General features: G+C 32.2%; 3 protein-coding genes across 4 annotated transcripts; all 3 read left to right on the plus strand.

The window, feature by feature from the left end:
* Window positions 1-1,210: 1,210 nt before the first annotated feature.
* Window positions 1,211-3,171, plus strand: LOC7473221 (galactinol synthase 1). The gene is made up of 4 exons (XM_002311738.4): window positions 1,211-1,722; window positions 2,092-2,412; window positions 2,549-2,683; window positions 2,803-3,171. Exons 1-4 carry the CDS (start codon window positions 1,384-1,386, stop codon window positions 3,022-3,024), a joined length of 1,017 nt encoding a protein of 338 aa, XP_002311774.1. The 5' UTR covers window positions 1,211-1,383; the 3' UTR covers window positions 3,025-3,171.
* A 5,895-nt stretch (window positions 3,172-9,066) lies between these two features.
* Window positions 9,067-14,259, plus strand: LOC7473222 (pantothenate kinase 1). Of its 2 annotated transcripts, XM_002312665.4 has the most exons (10): window positions 9,067-9,287; window positions 9,378-9,557; window positions 10,194-10,240; window positions 10,617-10,733; window positions 11,627-11,746; window positions 11,842-11,936; window positions 12,030-12,123; window positions 12,288-12,419; window positions 13,190-13,302; window positions 13,714-14,259. In XM_002312665.4, the coding sequence occupies exons 1-10, from the start codon at window positions 9,209-9,211 to the stop codon at window positions 13,934-13,936; spliced, it is 1,200 nt and encodes a 399-aa protein (XP_002312701.3). In that variant the 5' UTR covers window positions 9,067-9,208; the 3' UTR covers window positions 13,937-14,259. The 2 variants fall into 2 exon arrangements, with proteins under 2 accessions (XP_002312701.3, XP_024461961.2); XM_024606193.2 differs by lacking the exon at window positions 10,617-10,733.
* A 3,132-nt stretch (window positions 14,260-17,391) lies between these two features.
* LOC18101693 (transcription factor bHLH90) lies at window positions 17,392-20,181 on the plus strand. Its single transcript, XM_006379952.3, has 8 exons — window positions 17,392-17,616; window positions 17,693-17,884; window positions 17,969-18,053; window positions 18,310-18,378; window positions 18,465-18,986; window positions 19,104-19,328; window positions 19,475-19,651; window positions 19,914-20,181. Exons 1-8 carry the CDS (start codon window positions 17,516-17,518, stop codon window positions 20,001-20,003), a joined length of 1,461 nt encoding a protein of 486 aa, XP_006380014.2. The 5' UTR covers window positions 17,392-17,515; the 3' UTR covers window positions 20,004-20,181.
* Window positions 20,182-20,402: the final 221 nt, after the last annotated feature.

Genomic DNA, 20,402 nt, shown 5'->3' on the forward strand with positions numbered 1-20,402 from the left:
ATTAGTCCAATGGAAATCTCTTTTCCTATCTTTGGGGCTCGGGTGAAAATTGAGTTCTATTTTTATTTTTATTTTTATTTACGCGTAACTATACTTAATTTAAGTCATTTGCATGCAACGATGAAAAACATAGATATAAAACTCGATCTTGTTTAACCGGTTAACTTGAGATCCAAAGCTTCTAGTTAAGTTTCAAATGGTTAAAACCCAAATAACCTATTAGGTCAACTCAAAACCCGGGTGACCTAATATTTATTTGAATGAGACTCAACTTTATATATATATATAAAAAAAAAACCAAAAACATATAAACTTAATTTGTGAATATCTGATCTCATATATATTTTTTATAACTTATATTCTTATAAAATGTTTCTTAACTTTTTCATATGAGACAACTAGATATATAGCCTCTATTCATATGTAAAGTTTCTTAATTTTTCTATGTGAAATATATATATATAGCCTCCTCTATTCACATGAATTATTTAATTATTAATTTTTTTGTATGAAATAATTATATATATAAACTATATACCCATAAAATGTTTCTTAACTATTTCATGTAGAATATTAAAATTTTAAATATTTTTTTATATATTTTTTCTAGTTAACCTGAGTAAACCCCAAGCTAAATTTAATAACTATGATGGAAATACAAAATGACTCAATTTGAGCCAATTAATTCCAGGTATCTTATCTGGGACTCAACAAGGGAATTCGATCGCCATTTGACATATATATAGTAGAACCATCCAAAATTTGGCATTGCATGCTGAACTTCCCCTCTAAAAGGCCCACGTAATTAACCTACTCCATTTCCATTGATCTCCATTAATTAATTTTTCATGTGGGAAATGACTCCCACTTGTATAAATTGGTGTCTTTACAACATCGGAAGATATACTTTAATGGCATCGATCACCCAATTGATCATGATGACGACCCCAACCAAGTATATATTGTGTGAACTCAACCGTTCATTTTGATGATAAGGCTAGTGATGATAAGGCTATGATCGTGAACTTTACAAAAAACGGTGTTCATTCATTTTTCAATTCATGAAAAATTGTATACCACCATATATATACTATTGCACAAAACAATACTAGTTCGTAAACATGAAAATGACTTATGGAGTTGCATTTGGAGTTCATTTGGCATGAATTTAGACCACATTTTAGATCTATTTAAGGAGGCACGAGCACTCTTGAAGAACTCAGGACTAAAAAGGATGGTAGAGTAGCATCCTTAGCGTTGCTGGTTTACTTTCCTAACAATCCTCAAAACCATTCTTCTTAGACTCTCTATACATTCCAAATAACCAAATTTGTACTGTATAGATATATAGTCTACGTCAAGCTTAAATAAATCCTCATTAACATGGCCCCAGGAGTGCCTATAGATGGGAATATTTTGGGTACCGGGAAGGTTTCCACAGTTAACACTGGCTATTCTAAGAGGGCCTACGTGACATTTTTAGCCGGCAACGGGGATTATGTTAAAGGGGTAGTTGGGTTGGCTAAGGGTTTGCGCAAGGTGAAGAGTGCATACCCTCTTGTCGTAGCAATCTTGCCGGATGTGCCCGAGGAACACCGTGACATTTTGAGGTCTCAAGGTTGCATTGTTCGTGAGATCGAGCCTATTTATCCACCTGAGAACCAGATTCAGTTTGCCATGGCCTACTACGTGATCAACTACTCCAAGCTCCGAATTTGGAATGTAAGTTAAACATGCATCAACATAATTCTATAAGCTTTTATAATCAATGTCTCTTCATATAACGAAGCAATACAGGTTGTATGCACGTACCCCACAAGTATCTATGCTTAATCATACATGGACTAGCTAGATTTAAAACTAATTCGTGACTTAATTACCTGCTAATAAAGTTTTAAGAAAGTGCATTATATTGATTGGTTGTATCCATTAAGATGATTTCAGGCGACAAATATCTTGTCACCTAAGCATGAATTTTTTATTTTTTATTTTATTTTATTGCGACACAAGTTCGGTTGCCAAAAGATGGTTGTTTATGTAGCCAATCGTCGTATAAAATTACATGCTCGCTCGATTTTCTTGTATGCACAGTTTGAGGAGTACAGCAAGATGATATATTTGGATGCTGATATCCAAGTGTTCGAGAATATAGACCATCTATTTGACACCCAAGATGGCTACTTCTACGCCGTGATGGACTGCTTCTGTGAGAAAACATGGAGCCACTCCCCTCAATACTCCGTCGGCTACTGCCAGCAGTGCCCGGAAAAGATAACATGGCCTGCTGAGATGGGCTCTCCTCCTCCCCTGTACTTCAATGCTGGGATGTTTGTATTTGAGCCTAGTCGTTTGACTTATGAGAGCCTTCTTGAGAGGCTGCAGATCACCCCACCAACCCCCTTTGCCGAGCAAGTAAGTCATACCTGCATTTAACCACACACGTATGAAAATAAAGTAAAAATGGATTAATCGATTGACACTCGGGAGAAGCAGGAAACAATTGTTAATTTCTAATGTTTTTCCGATTTGCTTGGGGATCATATGGCAGGATTTCTTGAATATGTTTTTCCAAAAAACATACAAGCCAATCCCTCTGCTTTACAACCTGGTTTTAGCCATGTTATGGCGACATCCTGAGAACGTGGAGGTCGAGAAGGTTAAAGTGGTTCACTACTGTGCTGCTGTAAGTAGTCTTCTTCTTTGAATAACATCAAATACTATCTTAGATTTTTAATGTATTATGCACATATATACTTAATTTGGGTTCAATTTTCTCTTCCATTCTTGAAAAAATAAAAATAGGGTTCAAAACCTTGGAGATATACTGGCGAGGAAGCTAACATGGATAGAGAGGACATCAAGATGTTAGTGGCAAAATGGTGGGATATATATAATGATGAGTCCCTCGATTTCAATGGCGAAAACTCAGTTCCAGAAGAAGAAACAATATTCTCGAGGTCATCCATCTTGTCTTCCATGCCTGAGCCTGCCATATCCTACGTCCCTGCACCAACTGCTGCTTAAAACTTCTTAGTTAAGAGAGTTTAAAATCAATCTTGTCTTTCATTATATACCTTTTTCAGGCTACTTCGCCTGAGTATTTTCGTGTTCTGTGCAAGATATATACCATGGTAATATATAAAGTATTACAGTATTTGAACTTTTATACTATACACACTAGCACTCTACTTTTAGTACTTATTCTTCTTCTTCTTCTTTAATTTTCCAATGTCGAGCTTTGTTTTAGCGGTGTTTGGAAATATTATAGCAATTATTATTTTTAAATGTATTTTTTAAAAAATATATTAAAATAATATTTTTTATTTTTTATAAATTATTTTTACATCAATATAACAAAATATTTAAAAATACTAAGAAATTATTAATTTAAAATAAAAAATAAATAAAAAACTTAATTTTTTTAAAAAATATTTTGAAAATACAAATACAAACAAAAAGTTAATTTTATGCTTTTTCTTAAGGTATTTGTTTCTGTGGTTGCTTCTGCTTTTGAAGCAAATCACATAAAATAAGTGTTTGGTAACCGAAAAAATGTAATTTATTTCATGAGGGTCCCACCATGTTTTGCGTTTTGAACGCACGTCAGCAAAGAGCAGATTTATGCTGCTTCTCTCTGCTTCCATGTGTAGCTGTTTACTTTCGTAAATATAAACAGTGGAGAGTGAATTTAATTCACTCTCCACTGTGTGGAGACAGTGGAGACCAACCGGACCGAATCCGGTTTAAATTTTGTTTTATACTATTTCGGTCAGATCAGATTTGATAAAAAAATCTAATTTTTTTTAATTATATTTTAATTGAAAAATTGATGTTTAATATTATTCAATAACACTATATAAATTAGAAGGAGATCGCATGATGACGTAGTATTTATAAAATTTGATCGTAATTTTAATTTTGTTCCTGATGATATTTTATCTGATTTTATTGCACGCTCAAAAAACCATGGAAACTGTAGTCCATATCTGATGAATTTCGTACGTGATGAAATTTTAGATAGGTTAATGGAACAATAAAAAATATTTGATATGAAAATATTATTTATTTAATGATGTAATAATAGCAGTTAACTCTACAATATTTAAATTAAAAAATCATCAATATTAATATATATCTTTTTTTAGTTATTTTATAACCTCAATTTGAAAAGTATTTTTTACCAAACACATTAAACTACTTTTTATTTGACCTCAATTTTAATCATAGTATTAACCAAATATATATAAATACCAAACCAACCTCAATGAAAAATATTTTTTATAAAATTATTTTTTTTAAATTACAATCACAAAAGCTACCGCAATACCAAAAATACTTATAACGAAGCTATCCTCTTCTTCTTCTATATAATTTCAATCTTGAGTTGCACAAAAGTAGCCCTCCATCAATCAATCTTTAAATTTAGGAAATGTTGTCGGCTTTAATTAAGGGTCATTCTTTCAAGTACATTTTTTTTTAAATAATAATCGAGATAATATATATTAATATAAAAGCTATAACAATTACCACAATAATATTAAAAAAAAAATTCGAAGTTTTTGCAACTTAAGAGCGTTTTAGACATTCTTCATAGTTTTTAATTGCTTTTATTTTCTTTTCCATTTCAATATATTAGCTCATAGTTTATCTGGTGTTGAGTTTTTTTTTTATCTAGATTAAGGTATTGTTTAGGAATAGTTTAAATGATGTTTTATAAAAATTAAAATTTTTTTTTATTTTTGTTTATTTTGATGTATTGATATTAAAAATAAATTTTAAAAAATAAAAAATATATATTATTTTAAAAAATAATTAATACTGAAAATTTGAGGAAGAGAGAAACCATACATAATAATCATTTTGGCATCTATTTCGGTCAAAAAGGCTATGAATGTATCATGACGCGGTGATTTGATTGCGATGCATGAAAATGAATTTTTTCAAAGCAGCACATTTGTAAAAAAGAAAACAAAAAGTAAATATTATGTTTAAAAACAATTTGGAAAATGAAACAATTTTAGAGATTACGCAGCTCCCAGTGGCGCAATTTATAGATAACCTAAATAAAAAAAAAAAATTGATGAATAATTGAATATATCTATTCATTCTAGTAGTAGTATGTGAGAGTTTAGTACGGTGATTAGTTTTTAAAATATTTTTAAAAAAATAATGTTTTTTTATTTTTTAAAATTTATTTTTAACATTGATATATTAAAATAATTTATAAACATAAAAAAAATATTTTCAATCAAAATAATTTATAAACATGAAAAACCTTCTCGAGTAAATTCATCTTGTCCCTTTATTCATGCGCTGTCTCGGACGAACCATGTTTTTCCGAGACTGTGTGCAGCAGCGTGGATATTTTAGGGGTGTTTGAAATTAAATGATGCTTTTCGAGATAGTTTTTTATTTTTAATATTAATATATTAAAAAAATTAAAAAAAAATAATTTAATATTTTTTAAAATAAAAAAATCTTTTAAAAACAACTTAAAAAAACAGAAACAGAAATTGTGTCCTTAATCACAATCTAATGGTAAAACATATTACATCATCCATTATAGTAAGACCAATATCAACTCATTCCCCTGTGATAAAGTCGCTGAAACTTTGAGAGATTCTGGGCTTTACACGGGTTAGTCTTTGGGCCCTCCAATGTTTAATTTAAACAGAGAAAAAGAAGAATAGCACTAAATTGGGTTGGCCCAACAGGATACTAGCCCATGCAACATGGGTTTCTGGCCCGTAAAGAAGAATCAAAGAAAAAGAAGGTGCACAGATTTTATAAAATCGGATTAACCTGACTCTACCTGCTTCACACTGAAAGTTGTTTCTATAATAGTCATTAGATTCAGTTTGGATATTGATATGTAAAAAAGTTTGGATTGCTAAGTTTTGGATTATTTTCAGTGAGTCTTTATATTAAATTTGGTTATTTTTATTTTTGTTATTAAAATAGCATTGTTTTAATTTTTTTTAAAAAAATTTAGAGCTAATTCAATCACATTTGGAATAGATTTGAACCGAGTCAATATCTTTCCGTGTTCAATTTAAAATATGATTATGATCATGAATTTTATAGATCAATATGTTACATCATATTAAATTTGAATTACTAAGTTATGGATTGATTTGGTGTTGATTCTAGTTAATTTTTAATGTCATTTTATTTTTCTAAATAAAATTTATGAAGTTGATTGGTTATATTTGGACTAGGTTTAAATTGAGTCAATATATTTTCTTATTCAATTTAAAATTTTAGACAAGTCATGGATTTTCTGGATGAACATTTTAAATCGGATCAAGTTCTGCAACGGACCGAGTTTTACAAGAATAATTTCAATATGTATTTTTAAAATATATCACTGGACCTTGGAGTTTCACTAGGACAAGCATACATACAATAGAATAAGTCACCAACCCACCATTTTCCTCTTTGCCGGTAAAAAGATGCCATTTGAGTATCCGGATGAATAATATCACCGGTCAAACCTAGTTTGCATTGTATATATTGGGAGTGTGGTTGTGGTTGTTTTTTAAAGTGTTTTTCATGTTAAAATATATTAAAATGATATTTTTTATTTTTTAAAAATTATTTTTAAGATCAGCGCATCAAAACGATCTAAAACATACAAAAAAATTAATTTTTAGCAAAAAAAAATTAAATTTTTTGAAAATACAAGTACAACCGCGTTTCTAAACGCTTACTTATAAGGTCAGCAACACCTCAAATTGGACGAAATGATGGGGACCTGATTGACCGTAAATATGAGGATTTGATTAAAAAAAAATGATTGATGAATAATCTATTAAGAAATTTATGAAAGTAGAGGGACGTCCTAACAAATTAATTAAAGTTATTATACTTGTTTGGATGCTTGTTATAAAGCTATAACTTAAGTCATATTAAAAACCCTAGAACATAGAACCCCCCCCCCCCCCCCCATATTAATCTATTAAGAAATTTATGAAAGTAGAGGGACGACAAATTAATTAAAGTTATTATACTTGTTTGGATGCTTGTTATAAAGCTATAACTTAAGTCATATTAAAAACCCTAGAACATAGAACCCCCCCCCCCCCCCCCCCATATTAATCTATTAAGAAATTTATGAAAGTAGAGGGACGACAAATTAATTAAAGTTATTATACTTGTTTGGATGCTTGTTATAAAGCTATAACTTAAGTCATATTAAAAACCCTAGAACATAGGAAAACCCCCCCCCCCCAATATTAATCTATTAAGAAATTTATGAAAGTAGAGGGACGTCCTAACAAATTAATTAAAGTTATTCTACTTGTTTGGATGCTTGTTATAAAGATATAATTTATGTCATATTAAAAACCCTAAAACAACCTAGAACATGGACCCAAAAATATCATATTAAAAACCTTAGAACAACCCTATAATATAGAACCCCCAAGTTGATTAGGAATTTGATTGAACTAAAATCTAAAATGGTGTAGTTCAAAAAATAAAGTGTAGTTTAAAAAATAAATTAGGTAAAAAACTCAGATTGATTCACTAATTTAGCCTACTTCTAAATGTTTTTTTCGATTATTTATAATTATAAACTAGATAAGAGTTGATGTATGATGATTTAATCGGATCTAATAAGTTAATTTATAATCTAATTAAATCATTTAAAATCTAGTTTGATTTTTTATATATATTTTTAATTATAGTTTTTAAAATAAAAATCTTAAAACGATATAGTTTTGAATTAATTGAATGAAGCTGAATCAACCAACAACCTGCTCAATTTATAACAACTTTGATTGTAATCTCGTCTCATCCGTGGCCAGGAAAAGTCAACCTAATAAAACAAAATAAAAAATCAAAATTATTAATAATATTATCTTCTGCATCGAACTCACTACCTGTTACAATAACTACACTACTTACTCTCTCTTTTTTTAATTCGTTTGGTATCATAATTGGAAGTATGTGTTATCCCAACTACAATTTATAATTATTTGGTTAAAAATTTGAACTTTGATTTAGAGATAGATCCCATTAAAAATTAAGGTTGTACCAAAAAATTGTTGCTTTTCATTGTTTGTGTTCCACACCACTTACTCCTCATTATGGTATGCGCAGAGTGAATTTAATTTACTATGGACAGTTTGGCTGAATCCACTGTTTATGGCCAGACCGGATCCGGCCCGAATCTAAATATATTAGACTGGATTCGACCTAGTAAAAAATAATTTTTTAAAATTTTTTTAATTGTGTTTTATTAAAAAAACTAGTGTTTGACATTATTTAATGACATTACATAAATTAGAAGGAGATCGCATGATGACGTAGCATCTACATAATTTGATCGTAATCCTAATTTTGTTCCTGATGATATTTTACCTGATTTTGTTGCACACTTTAACAACCATGGAAACTGTAGTTCTTGTCGGATGAATTTATATAAAGTATTATTTATTTCATGATTTAATAGCAGTAGTTAAATTTACAATATTTAAATTAAAAACCATCAATATTAATATATATCTTTTTTAGTTATTTTATAACCTCAATTTGAAAAGCATTTTTAACCAAACACATTAAACTACTTTTTGTCTAACCTCAATTTCAATCACAGTTTTAACCAAATATATATAAATACCAAACCAACCTCAACCAAAAATGCTTTTTATAAAACAATTTTTTTAAAATTACAATCACAAAAGTTACCACAATACCAAACACATTAGCTTGTTTTTTTATATAAAAAATACTTTTAAAATTTTTTATTTTTTAAAAATCTAATTTTTTATAATTTTATATTAATATTAAAAATAAAATTTAAAAATAATAATAAAATATTATTTTAAAGGCAACCACAACACAGTCTCGAAATCTACCTGTCTATTGCTAGTAACAAATCATTTGGGAACGTGGTGCAAATCGTATTCTTAAAAAATTCAATTTCTTTTATTAAAAATTAATTTTTTAATATGTTTTAATATATTAATATTAAAAATAATTTTTAAAAAATATAAAAAAAATTATTTTAAAACATTTCAACACAAAAAAATACATTTTAAAAAACAATTACAACCACGTCTAGCAACACAGCCGAAACCAGATATGTTAGTTGGTGATACGTTAGCTTCGAAGAATCAGTCTCAGAAACAAGAAAAGAGTTAAAGAGCTGTTCAATAATTCCTTCATAGCTGATATAGAGAGGGAGAGGAGACAAACTGCTTTGATGGAACATAATAGAGAGGTTGAAATTGATGGGAATTCAAATCCAATTCAAATATCTCGCTTGGCCCTCGATATTGGAGGTACTTTTACACACACACACATCATCATGTTCTATCTTTCTTTCTTTTGCAATCAATCAAAAGCGAAAAAGTGTTGATCTTGCTTTGCAGGATCTCTAATCAAGTTGGTGTTTTTCTCGAGAAATTCTGGGGATGATGAGGACCCACCAAAGGATTTAGTTGGAGTTTCCAGTGGTGTTAATGGAAGGCTTCACTTTGCCAAGTTTGAGACAGCCAAGATCAATGATTGCTTACAGTTTATTAGTGCCAACAAACTTCTCCTTGGTGGTGGTATGTGCACTGTATTGACCATCCTCGTTGGTTTCTTTCTTTCTTTCTGTCCTTCTCATTTCTTGAAACTCTAGATAGTACGGTGCGGTATGGTATCGTATTTCTAGCAAATTTTAGGGCTGATTTTGAGTTTGATTTAGGCTGAACTGCTATTTTCACACTCGGCCTGGCTTGCATATGTTTCTTTATGCTCTAAACTCTTGGTGGTCTTGTACATTAATGCGGTAATTAGATATCCTGCAGCATTTTTTGGGCTAGCTTGGCCAAGCTAGGTTGTCAACGTTGCCACATTTTTGTAATATTACTTCATTGACACACCTTTTTGGGATAATGCATAAAGAGCGGAAGCCATCATATGCAGATGGATTTTCTCAAATTCTGCATACACAGACATATATCGTACCATTGCTATCTTGAGAATTGTTTGCTGTGATCGGACTGATTTTATCGGTCTTTAATCGAAACGCCACTTGCAATAACTTGAGGGGAGCTCTGAACAAGCTATTGTAACTCATTTGTGATCATTACATAGTAGAGGCCTTCTTTCTTGGAGTTGCTTGATGTTGGTAATTTCCTCAATTATGTGATCTTTTTGCCTGGTTTCGGCAATTGCTTACAAAATGAATGTGAACTCAGGTTTCCAGCATCAAGAAAATTGTACCAATGACAGGAGCTTTATTAAGGTGAGATGTCAGAGTAATTGTTGTTTTGTTGCCAAATTGTGACTTTGAAATAAGCTCAATCGCTAGAGGTCATCTGTTATATAAATTAAAATAAAATTCATAATTGTTATAAACATAAAATTATTGAGAGAAAATGCAATTTTAAAAAAATTACAAATTGCCTTTCATACATAACTTCACATTAAGCTAAACTATTGTATTTTAGAGGTAGCTTCAAGTGTTTGATTCCCTCATGAGAATCAAACACCTTTTTAATCTAATGAATTGTTTAGTGTTTCGTACTTTGGATCAATTCATGTTATGTTGTAAGGTAGTTTGGGGTTTAGAATAGGGACTAAATATGCTAAAATTTAACTAGTTACAATCCATGTGAAAGGCCACAGGTGGTGGGGCATACAAGTTCTCTGAACTTTTCAAAGAAAAGCTTGGCATTAGTCTTGAGAAGGAAGATGAGATGGATTGTCTTGTGACGGGAGCAAATTTTTTGCTTAAGGTGGGATTCTAACACCACATAGTCGCATACATTTAATGCTAGCAAGTTGTTGTCTTTCATTCAAACATTAAAATTATGCATAACAGTCCCCTGCCCTTTGTCTATTTAGAACCCACTGTTTCTGATTATTCTTGAGTGTATATGTGCATAAAACAAATAGCTTGCTTGCAATTCCCTCAAGCATTTGTTTTGTACATAAGATCATTTCTACTGGCCAAACACTGTAGATAAATGTTTGTGTTGATCTTTTTCTTTTTGATAGAAGTTATAGATGCAACATAGTAAGTGCTATGTATTAGTTGCTACAGACCCTGGGATGTGCTCCTGATTTCAACATCTTAGAAAATTGAACAATGAAATCACTTGGAGATTTTTTGCATGATGTGTTGGTTGTCACCAATATTGGTAGTTCTGGAAAGTATTGAATTATCAGAAGAATAAATTTCATGCCGCATTGGACCTTTGCTGACTCTATCATATATTAGAAAGTTGCGATAATATGAACCCCATCCTAAGAAAATGTATGTTTGAGGTTTGAGAATATTGCAATAGATCTCGCCCATCCCGTTTCTTGGAAGAGGGTATTGCAGGTGGTTTTCTTATGTTACTGTTGAAATGCACATCTACATCTTAGAAAAGAAAGAGGTTCAAAATCTCTCCTGTTTGGGTTCATTTGCAGTTGGAAATTGTCATTCTATAACCGTGCCTCTCTTCCCTCTTGAGCCAAAAGAAAACTTCCCTTGTTTGTGCATGTGTATGTTCAGGGAGGGAATTTCTTACCTACCATGCCGTCTTTTTTTTTTCCCTTCCATGCTTTATAACAATTTTTCTAATTCCTTTTCTTGTTTACTTCACTAATATCCTAGCTGCATGCTGATTGTTATTTTGAGTAGGCAGTCAATCAGGAAGCTTTTACATACTTGAATGGCTCGAAGGAATTTGTGCAGATTGACCATAATGATTTGTATCCATATCTACTTGTTAATATTGGATCTGGAGTTAGCATGATCAAGGTACTCGTATCAGCATCAGATTCGTTTATGTTTTCTTTTGTGTATCTAAAACCTTTTCGTAGATTAACTAATAATTCAGCTTTCTTCTAATAAAGGTGGATGGAGATGGAAAATTTGAGCGAGTTAGTGGAACAAGTGTTGGTGGTGGCACTTTTTGGGGTTTGGGAAAGTTATTAACAAAATCCCAGAGGTAGTTTGATTCGTTCCCTCATCTTTGGCCAATTATGAATTCCCTTATACATAGTTTCATATTTAGTGGACACTGATGCGTTTCCTTTCTCAGTTTTGATGAGTTGCTAGAATTGAGTCATCGGGGAGATAACAGAGCTATAGACACACTTGTTGGGGATATCTATGGTGGGATGGATTATTTAAAGGTATATCCAAGTCCTTTCTTTAATTTATAAGTTTATTTTTTGCCAGTTCAACTATTTTCATACATCATGTTGAAGTGCCTGTTCAGGGTCACAACAGCTTCATGCTTTCACATTGATTTTTAATCTTTACAATTTAACTGCACAGTTTTTTGGTATGATGACAGATTGGTCTCTCATCTACAACTATTGCTTCTAGCTTTGGGAAGGCAACTTCTCACAATAAAGAACTCGAAGATTATAAACCTGAGGATATTTCCCGGTCTCTTCTAAGAATGATTTCCAATAATATTGGACAGGTACCTTTCAGCAGGGCAGATCTGTTGTATGCTATAAATTGAGTAGTATGTTGTCAAGAAGTGTGCTATAAGAGTTGCATGGTTTTGAAATTTAACAAATTAAAAGTTCTTACATACAAAAAATTTATCGCAAACCAATGTGGCAAATGATGTATGGTGCTAGTACTTGCCATTTAAGCGTGATCTCATAGAATGGCATCCTTGCATTAAATGCTATTTCTATTAGTAAGATTTTACTGTTTAGCTTTTTTGTTTGTATTGTGTTACTCTTTGAACAAAATCATTTTGACAACCCTAGACCTCAATTGGTTGTTACGGATTTAGAGCTTTTCTATCCTTTTACTGAGATGGCTTGGAGAAAATAAGAACCATTGGCCAAGGTTTTTGTACCTGGAATCGTCTTACCTTGATATTTAATTCTCGAAGATGGTTCCTGTCCCTTACAGTGCTGTTAAGAAGGGCATAGAATACTTGAGAGCTGCAAGCTGTATCCAAAATTAAAATTTTCAAGACCTTACATGGCAAATGTCAAAAACTTTGCTTGGCATAATTGATTATTTTTCTGCTTTGTGTTTTTTTCTTCTGTATCCTTTCTTTTGTTCCAAGACTCGCCATTTTTTTAAGTTGTTTGTGTTACTAAAACGCCACACTAAATTTTATTGTCATCTATCTTGAGTTTTGATCACTTAAATTAACAGAGATATCCTGGGTTATTTTCAATTACTGCACTCTTGTTATCTCATTGCCTCATTTTACTCCTCTTCTCCCAGATCTCTTACTTAAACGCACTTCGATTTGGGCTCAAGCGCATAATTTTTGGAGGATTTTTCATCCGGAGTCACTCTTATACTATGGACACCATCGCCGTTGCAGTTCACTTCTGGTAATCATCTGGGACGTAATGATTTTTGTGACTGTAGAGCAGTTCTCAGGTGGATCTTCATATCATGATAATGAACACCTTCCAGCCTGTACGGTATGGGATTTGCAGAATGCAAGGAGAGGAAACTTGTTATCGAAATATGCTTACAGCATAAAAAAAAAAAATACTATTCTTAGTAATTGAAAGTGAAAGAAATTATCAATCATGGTAAATGACAAGTGAAATGCAATGAAACCTTACCAAAGATTCCATGCACTCAACTAATTCAAAATTCATCTTGTTCTGATAAAACCGAAACAAGTTCATCATTGTTTGGTGATACTATCCTTCTCTTCCCAGTTCATGTTTTCTCCTTTCAGATCTCTGCATTGAAAATTCACCAATCATTTTATTTTATTTTGAATTTGGCAGGTCTAAAGGTGAGGCAAAAGCAATGTTTTTGCGGCACGAAGGATTTCTTGGAGCTCTAGGGGCATTCATGAGCTATGAAACGCACAGCCTTGATGATTTGGTGGTTAATCAAGTGATGCCGCTCCCGGTGAATGCATCCCTGGGCACAGATACAAATTATGATCCACTGAAGGGGGATTTAAATGGGACCGAGAGCATACAATGCAGTGTCTATCGAGCTTAGATGTGGCTGTAACTTCCCTTCATGTGCTTTGGTGTGGCCGAAGTTTGTTGGTACCACCGGAAATACTACAGGCCGAGGAAGTTCACAGACACTAGTGTAACATGGTGAAAACATCCTAGGACCAATAAGTTTTATAGAAATAATTTAGCACCTGTAGCATAAAAGCATCAGTGAAACGTTAAAAGAGAGTGACAGGTCAAAGTAATGCTTGTTACTTTCCCTGATTATTCATGTAATATGTTCTCTTTAGCCTCTGTTGTAATTTACAAAACTGAAATCTGTAACTTCATCCTTCAATAAAATCAATTCGCAGATTAATTTAACATGTGAACTTCTTCTACCTCAACTATTTTTTCATTTTGTGAGGGCATCTCCACTGCTGATGGCAAACGAGAAGCCAAACGAGAAAACGAGGACGAGGTCTTATCTCCCCCACCTCAGAGACACGCATGTTTGGTCAAGCGACTGATTTATAATTTTCAAGATCAAAAGGACTACCTTACACAATCATTAAAGAAAAAATGGCAAAATGATTATTTTCTCCCCAAGAAGCAGACATATGAGATTTTATTCTATTGATGGTACATAGCTTACTTGGCGAATAATTTTGTTACCTCACGATTAGGGTTTAGATAAGTAAAATACTCAATAAAATATTGGTTAATTTCTATATAAAAAGAAAAGAAAAGGAGATATGATGAAATATTTTAATTAAAGAGTAGCCACTAATTACATGAGTTTTAAATTAACCTTAATGGAGTCAATAGTAAGTATCTTCATATTTTTTTTTTATGAGAAAGAAATGTAGAAGTTTATATATATATATATATATATATATATATATATATATATATATATATATATATATATATTCAAATCTCAATTGAGTCAAATGATCCCACTAGTTAGGCCTTAGATCCGCCATTGATATTATCAATTCACGCAAAATGAAAATCTCTCACAACTCTTGAAAAAAAAGATAAATCATTAAAGTTTACCAATGATTAGGATTTAATATAAATTAGATCAATTTCTAATATTTCTAAATAATCCCTTTGTATCAATCAAAAAGTTTTATGTTATCCCTAAACATTAAATAGCTGGTTTTAAATTTAATTTTCAAGTTTTATCATATTTATAAGGATCCCAAGAAAAACATGGTGTAAGAAAGGTACAAAAGCATATTTGTTTTTAGGTTCAAAAACACTTTTGAAAAAAAAAATATTTTTTATTTTTTTCTTTGCTTCAAGTTAATTTTATTTTATGTTTTTAAATTATTTTGATGTACTAATATCTAAAATAAATTAAAAAAAATAATATTTCAATGCATTTCCATATATTTGTTTTTTGAAAAACAATTATTATAACAAATACCAAATGAGCTCTAAGAAAAGCTTAAGCCTGTTTGTGTGGTTGTGGTTGCTTTTCAAATAACTTTTCGTGCCGAAATGCATGCCAATGATGTTTTTTTATTTTTTTTAAAATTATTTTTGACATCAGCACATCAAAACAATCCAAAACATATTAAATTATATCAAAAAACAATAAAAAAATTTTTTGAATTTTTTAAGAACGCGGTTTGCACCGCATTCCCAAACGATGTCTCAAAAAAAAAAACTTTCTATAAGCCTTGAGGGTAAAAAACTTTGGAAAACCCTTTAGAAAGGACAACATTATTAAATTGAAAATTAACTATAGACATAGAATTGCAAAATTGATGAATCTTTGTGGGACAAAATATAAAGTTTACATAAAAAAATATCACTACTGTTAACATGGCTCTCTCCTGGTAGCAATATTGCAGCCACGCGCAGTTACACAAACAGGGACTCCAGACCAATGAGCAATGGCAGAAACGTACAAGACGCATGCTCTTCCATTTTGATTTCAAGATACAGCAAATCTTGTCCATTTAGCTATTTGAACCAACTTGAAATGCAATGCTAATATATCATAATTATCATACATGATAATCTAGAGAATGATTAAAAAAGTGTATAGAGTATTAGATTAGGAGAGTGTTTGTTTGTAAGGTACGCCGTGTTAGAAAATAATATAAATCATATCTTGGAACATCACCTAATAACTTAAGTTCTTGGGTTGAAATGGTTCTTTGACATGGTATATATCAGAGTCTTGCTGACCAAGTAGTCAAGAGTTTGAATTTCACAATCCTTATTTATTTGATAAAAATTAAGCACAAGATAATGTGAGTTTGTGCAAGTTTCAAGTCAAGAGACTTTTACTTAAGGAAGTGTGTTAGAGAATAATATAAATGATATCTTGGAACCTCACCTAACAGTTTAAACTTTTAGGTTGAGATGATTCTTTAACATACCATATCTTATAAAAAGCATGTAATACATGTTTTTTCATGAGGTGAGTACCTCACAACGCATCTTTTAAACAAATATATTTAAATAAGAGGTCATCATATATTTTTCTTAGTATTAATGGGGTCCAATTAAAATTGAGTTTTAATATAAAAATTAAATTTTTAAAAATTTAGTTAAATCCAATAAGTTTTTTGAGTTTAACTGAATTCAATTAAAAACTTGATTTGAATCACAATTTATATTGAAATATTCAAATAAATTTACCTAACTACATTAGGTTTATATCAAACCTAACTCAAAACACATCTATAAAAATGGCTGAAACATTGAGCATCTAAGCCGATCAAGTTTAATGTTTTTCATCTTTATCAGTTCAAGGTTTTGCTTTCTAGCATACTTTCATAATTCTTGGTTTTTAAAAAAACTAAACATTCTATTTATCATAAATATTTTCTATAGCAATCCCTTATTTATACACTAAGACCATTAAAAAATAAAACAATAACCCACACTCTCTCATATTTAAGAAAAAAAACATATTTTCAATTTAATTTTATTATTGATTTTGAATTCAATAATCTAAAATACAAATAAGGGTAGTCGGTAACAATTTTTTTTTTTTTTTTAAACTTCGGCTATCATGAACAAAGACATGGCGGTGGCAGTGATAAATCGACGAAGGAAAGGATAAAAAACTCTTTATTGCCAAAATATAAATAATTTATTTATAATTGATATGAAGGATGATGACGACGACGATGATTCTGCTGCTCGGCCGTTAAAACTGACATGTCCTTGCCGTCGCCTCTGCCTGCTCCCGCCCGTACTCTCTGCTCTCTGCTCTCTGCACTCTGCAGGCATCAGATTCCCCCTCTGTCACAGATTTGCTACTTCTAATAAAAACAAAATGTAAATCCAGAAAAAGTAAATACACCTGTACTATATAACAACAGAGACGTGGCAGTTTTGCATTGGTTTAAAATTATTTGAGTCACATGAATAAACCAGTAAGAAATGTACACGACTGCAATGTATCAAAATTCGACAGAAATATATATACCAGTCTGTTACACCCAGTGTGTACTAGACTGCTAGTAGCGACAGCATGTGCTTTTTTTTTTTTGTTTGGCATAAATATTAAAGGGATTGCCACTGCCTGCATTTTCCTTTCCTATATAGGAATGCATGAAAAGAGTTGATAAACATTGAGGAAAAGGGCAGAATACTAAAATTAGAGGTAGACATGAGAGGATTGGACAGAGCAATGGAACGGCTTAGACCCCTTGTTGACTCCAACGCTTGGGATTACTGTGTTGTATGGAAGTTAGGCGATGATCCTTCAAGGTACTCCCTACAAATTAACAGCACATTAATGTTTATATATTAAAGTGTTTGATTGATGATTTTGTTATCTTTTTAGGTTTATTGAGTGGGTGGGTTGCTGCTGCGGTGGCGGTGGCGGTGGTGGCTACAATGTGGAAAGGGACAGAGGAGAAGACAACCAATTTGGGCGGGGTCCTCTTTGTAAGGATGTCTACTTTAAGCATCCAGTCAGAACAAAGGCTTGTGAGGCTCTTTCTCGGTTCCCTTCTTCCATGCCTCTGTATTCTGGGTACTCTTCTCTTCTCTACTCCTACATTTATTTTTATTTATGTTACTTTAGCCAAACATAATACTATCTGATTGCTAGAAACAGGATTCATGGAGAGGTGGTGATATCAGCTGAGCCCAGATGGTTATGCCATGCCACGGTCACTACTCATGACTCCAATACCCTACGTGTGAGTTTTTTCTTCAGTCTCTCGATTTCTGGTTTTAAAAAAAAATTGTTCTGATTTCCAATAATATAGTAGTAACTCCTGGTATTTGTAAGAAACTAGCTTCTTTCTATCATATGCAAAACCACAATTTATTGATAATTTAACCATACATTTATTGCTTTAAACCCATAGTTGAAAGATTTGACAATGACTAGGGTGATAGTTTTGTTATTTATTAACAGCATTTTGTATAGTAACTTGAAAAACATTGCTTCAGGAAGTAGCTGGAACTCAAGTCTTGATCCCAGTAATTGGTGGACTTGTTGAGCTTTTTGCAGCAAAGCATGTAAGTCTTTTACTTGGTTTTTTGCTATAAATAATTAAATTCTGCTAATGTGATTTATGTGTGAAAATGCCATTCAATATTTTCAGATGAAAAAAGATGAGAAGATGATAGAATCTATTAGAGCTCATTGCCATGTCCCTGTCAAACAAGAAGCCGTGACTGAACTTGGGTATTCCAATTCGAGCTTCAACGACCACCGTCTTGATTCATTGCTTGAAGAGAATTTGCCGCATTCCTGCCACTTGTTAAGTTTGATTCCACGGACACAGTTTCTTCTCCCATTAACGCAGCCCCGTAACAGCATTAGCTTTGAAGGATCATCTAGCGGTTCCAATCCTTCAAACGAAGCTCCATCATTTGTTTCAAATGCGAGTCAACTGCCGCAACATGGACATTTGGAATTATCAGTTGGAAAATCCAATCACGACGAGAAAATTCTGAAGCAACGAGCAGGTTCTGCAGATTGCAACAAGAAAGTTCCAAAAGTTATGAGGAGGTCGGAAAGAGATGACTACAAATCTAAGAATCTTGTCACAGAAAGGAACAGGAGGACAAGGATTAAAACTGGCTTATTTGCTCTGCGTGCCTTGGTCCCCAAGATTTCCAAGGTTAACATAGTTGGATATATTTCTGCTACTGAAGAGAGCTATTCTCTGTTGTTTTTGTTGCTGTTGCTGTTGCTGTATGCTTTCTTCGAGTAATTCTGCATTTTATAAATGTTACAGATGGATAAAGCTGCAATTCTTGGAGATGCAATTGATTATGTCGGCGAGTTGCTCAAGGAGGTGAAAAACCTCCAGGATGAGATCAAGAATGCTGAAGAAGAGGAACGCAGAGCGAGCAACATTGAGCTAAAGACTTCAAAACTGGAGATCTTTCAGGAAGACCACGTGTCTTCTTCTAAGATCAACCAGGATTCTTCTGGTTTTGTAGAAAAGAAAGGGGCAGAGGTATACAGAGCTTTCTGAACCTCGTTCGGTTTTTATTGCAAATCCTAAGATCATTATTTACTGAGATTTTTGGACAAAACAAGCTGAGCCATTTAAGTTTAACAGGCTTCATGAGACAATCAATTTCTTAACTGACCTTTTCCCAGGTGCAATTAGAAGTGGACCAGATTAGCAAAAGACAGTTCCTGCTAAAGTTCCTTTGTGAACAGAGGCAAGGAGGTTTCGGGAGGTTGATGGAAACCATCCATTCTTTGGGGCTTCAAATCCTTGATGCCAATATTACAACATTTAATGGCAATGTTCTGAACATTCTCAAGGTCGAGGTAAGATATCAACACTGAATCCTGATATTCAGCTGGAATCAAAATTCAGACCTGGGTTCCACATAAATTCAGCTACACAAGCTTGTTTTCCACATAAATTCACCAAAAATACAAGAGTTTGCAAAAATATTTTCAAGTGCAAAAACTTCTATGACAAGATGAATTTCAGCTGTTCTCTGCTAGAAGCACCATTTCTCTTTTTCTGCTTTATTTACTTGCGTAATTGTGAATAATTATACTAACTTGCATATACTCCTGCAAGGCGGATAAGGACATTCATCCAAAGACACTGAAGAAGTCATTGATCGAGCTAACAGGGAACCTAATTCAGACATTTGGTAGTCAAATTTAGGAGAATCAGGGAGTTCCTTTTTCTTTCAGATTTTGAAGAGTTTAAAGTGGGAAAGTTGGCGGCTTCTCCATTCAGCCAGGGCTGTTATATTGATATACTAAAAAAAACAATGAGGTTTAAACGTTTGTTTAACATCAATATTAGCTATCTGTCGGACACATTATTATCTTTACCTTCATTGGAACTTCTTTTGTACATATATTTTCATCAACCAGGACCTTGTACAGAAGCAAGATTAGGGAAGCCATTCTGGAAATACTTTTTACAGATTTTCACCCCCTGAAACCAAGAAATCGATCCTTTTATATCCTCAATTTCAGCTTTTTCATGTAATTGTAACCATGCCCTGCATGATTCTCACATTATGTTGTGAAACTATGTGTGACTAAATCTAAACAC

Source organism: Populus trichocarpa, chromosome 8, assembly GCF_000002775.5.
Source record: "Populus trichocarpa isolate Nisqually-1 chromosome 8, P.trichocarpa_v4.1, whole genome shotgun sequence".
NCBI classification, from domain to species: domain Eukaryota; kingdom Viridiplantae; phylum Streptophyta; class Magnoliopsida; order Malpighiales; family Salicaceae; genus Populus; species Populus trichocarpa.

Excerpts from the sequence above, each read along its gene's own strand:
- LOC7473221 (XM_002311738.4), top strand. The coding sequence starts at position 1,384 with ATGGCCCCAGGAGTGCCTATAGATGGGAATATTTTGGGTACCGGGAAG. Across the intron at positions 1,723-2,091 it reads CCAAGCTCCGAATTTGGAAT|TTTGAGGAGTACAGCAAGAT; the intron begins GTAAGTTAAACA and ends TTGTATGCACAG. Across the intron at positions 2,413-2,548 it reads CAACCCCCTTTGCCGAGCAA|GATTTCTTGAATATGTTTTT; the intron begins GTAAGTCATACC and ends ATCATATGGCAG.
- LOC7473222 (XM_002312665.4), top strand. The coding sequence starts at position 9,209 with ATGGAACATAATAGAGAGGTTGAAATTGATGGGAATTCAAATCCAATT. Across the intron at positions 10,241-10,616 it reads ATGACAGGAGCTTTATTAAG|GCCACAGGTGGTGGGGCATA; the intron begins GTGAGATGTCAG and ends TCCATGTGAAAG. Across the intron at positions 11,937-12,029 it reads TTATTAACAAAATCCCAGAG|TTTTGATGAGTTGCTAGAAT; the intron begins GTAGTTTGATTC and ends TTCCTTTCTCAG.
- LOC18101693 (XM_006379952.3), top strand. The coding sequence starts at position 17,516 with ATGAGAGGATTGGACAGAGCAATGGAACGGCTTAGACCCCTTGTTGAC. Across the intron at positions 17,885-17,968 it reads TCCATGCCTCTGTATTCTGG|GATTCATGGAGAGGTGGTGA; the intron begins GTACTCTTCTCT and ends TGCTAGAAACAG. Across the intron at positions 18,987-19,103 it reads TGGTCCCCAAGATTTCCAAG|ATGGATAAAGCTGCAATTCT; the intron begins GTTAACATAGTT and ends TAAATGTTACAG.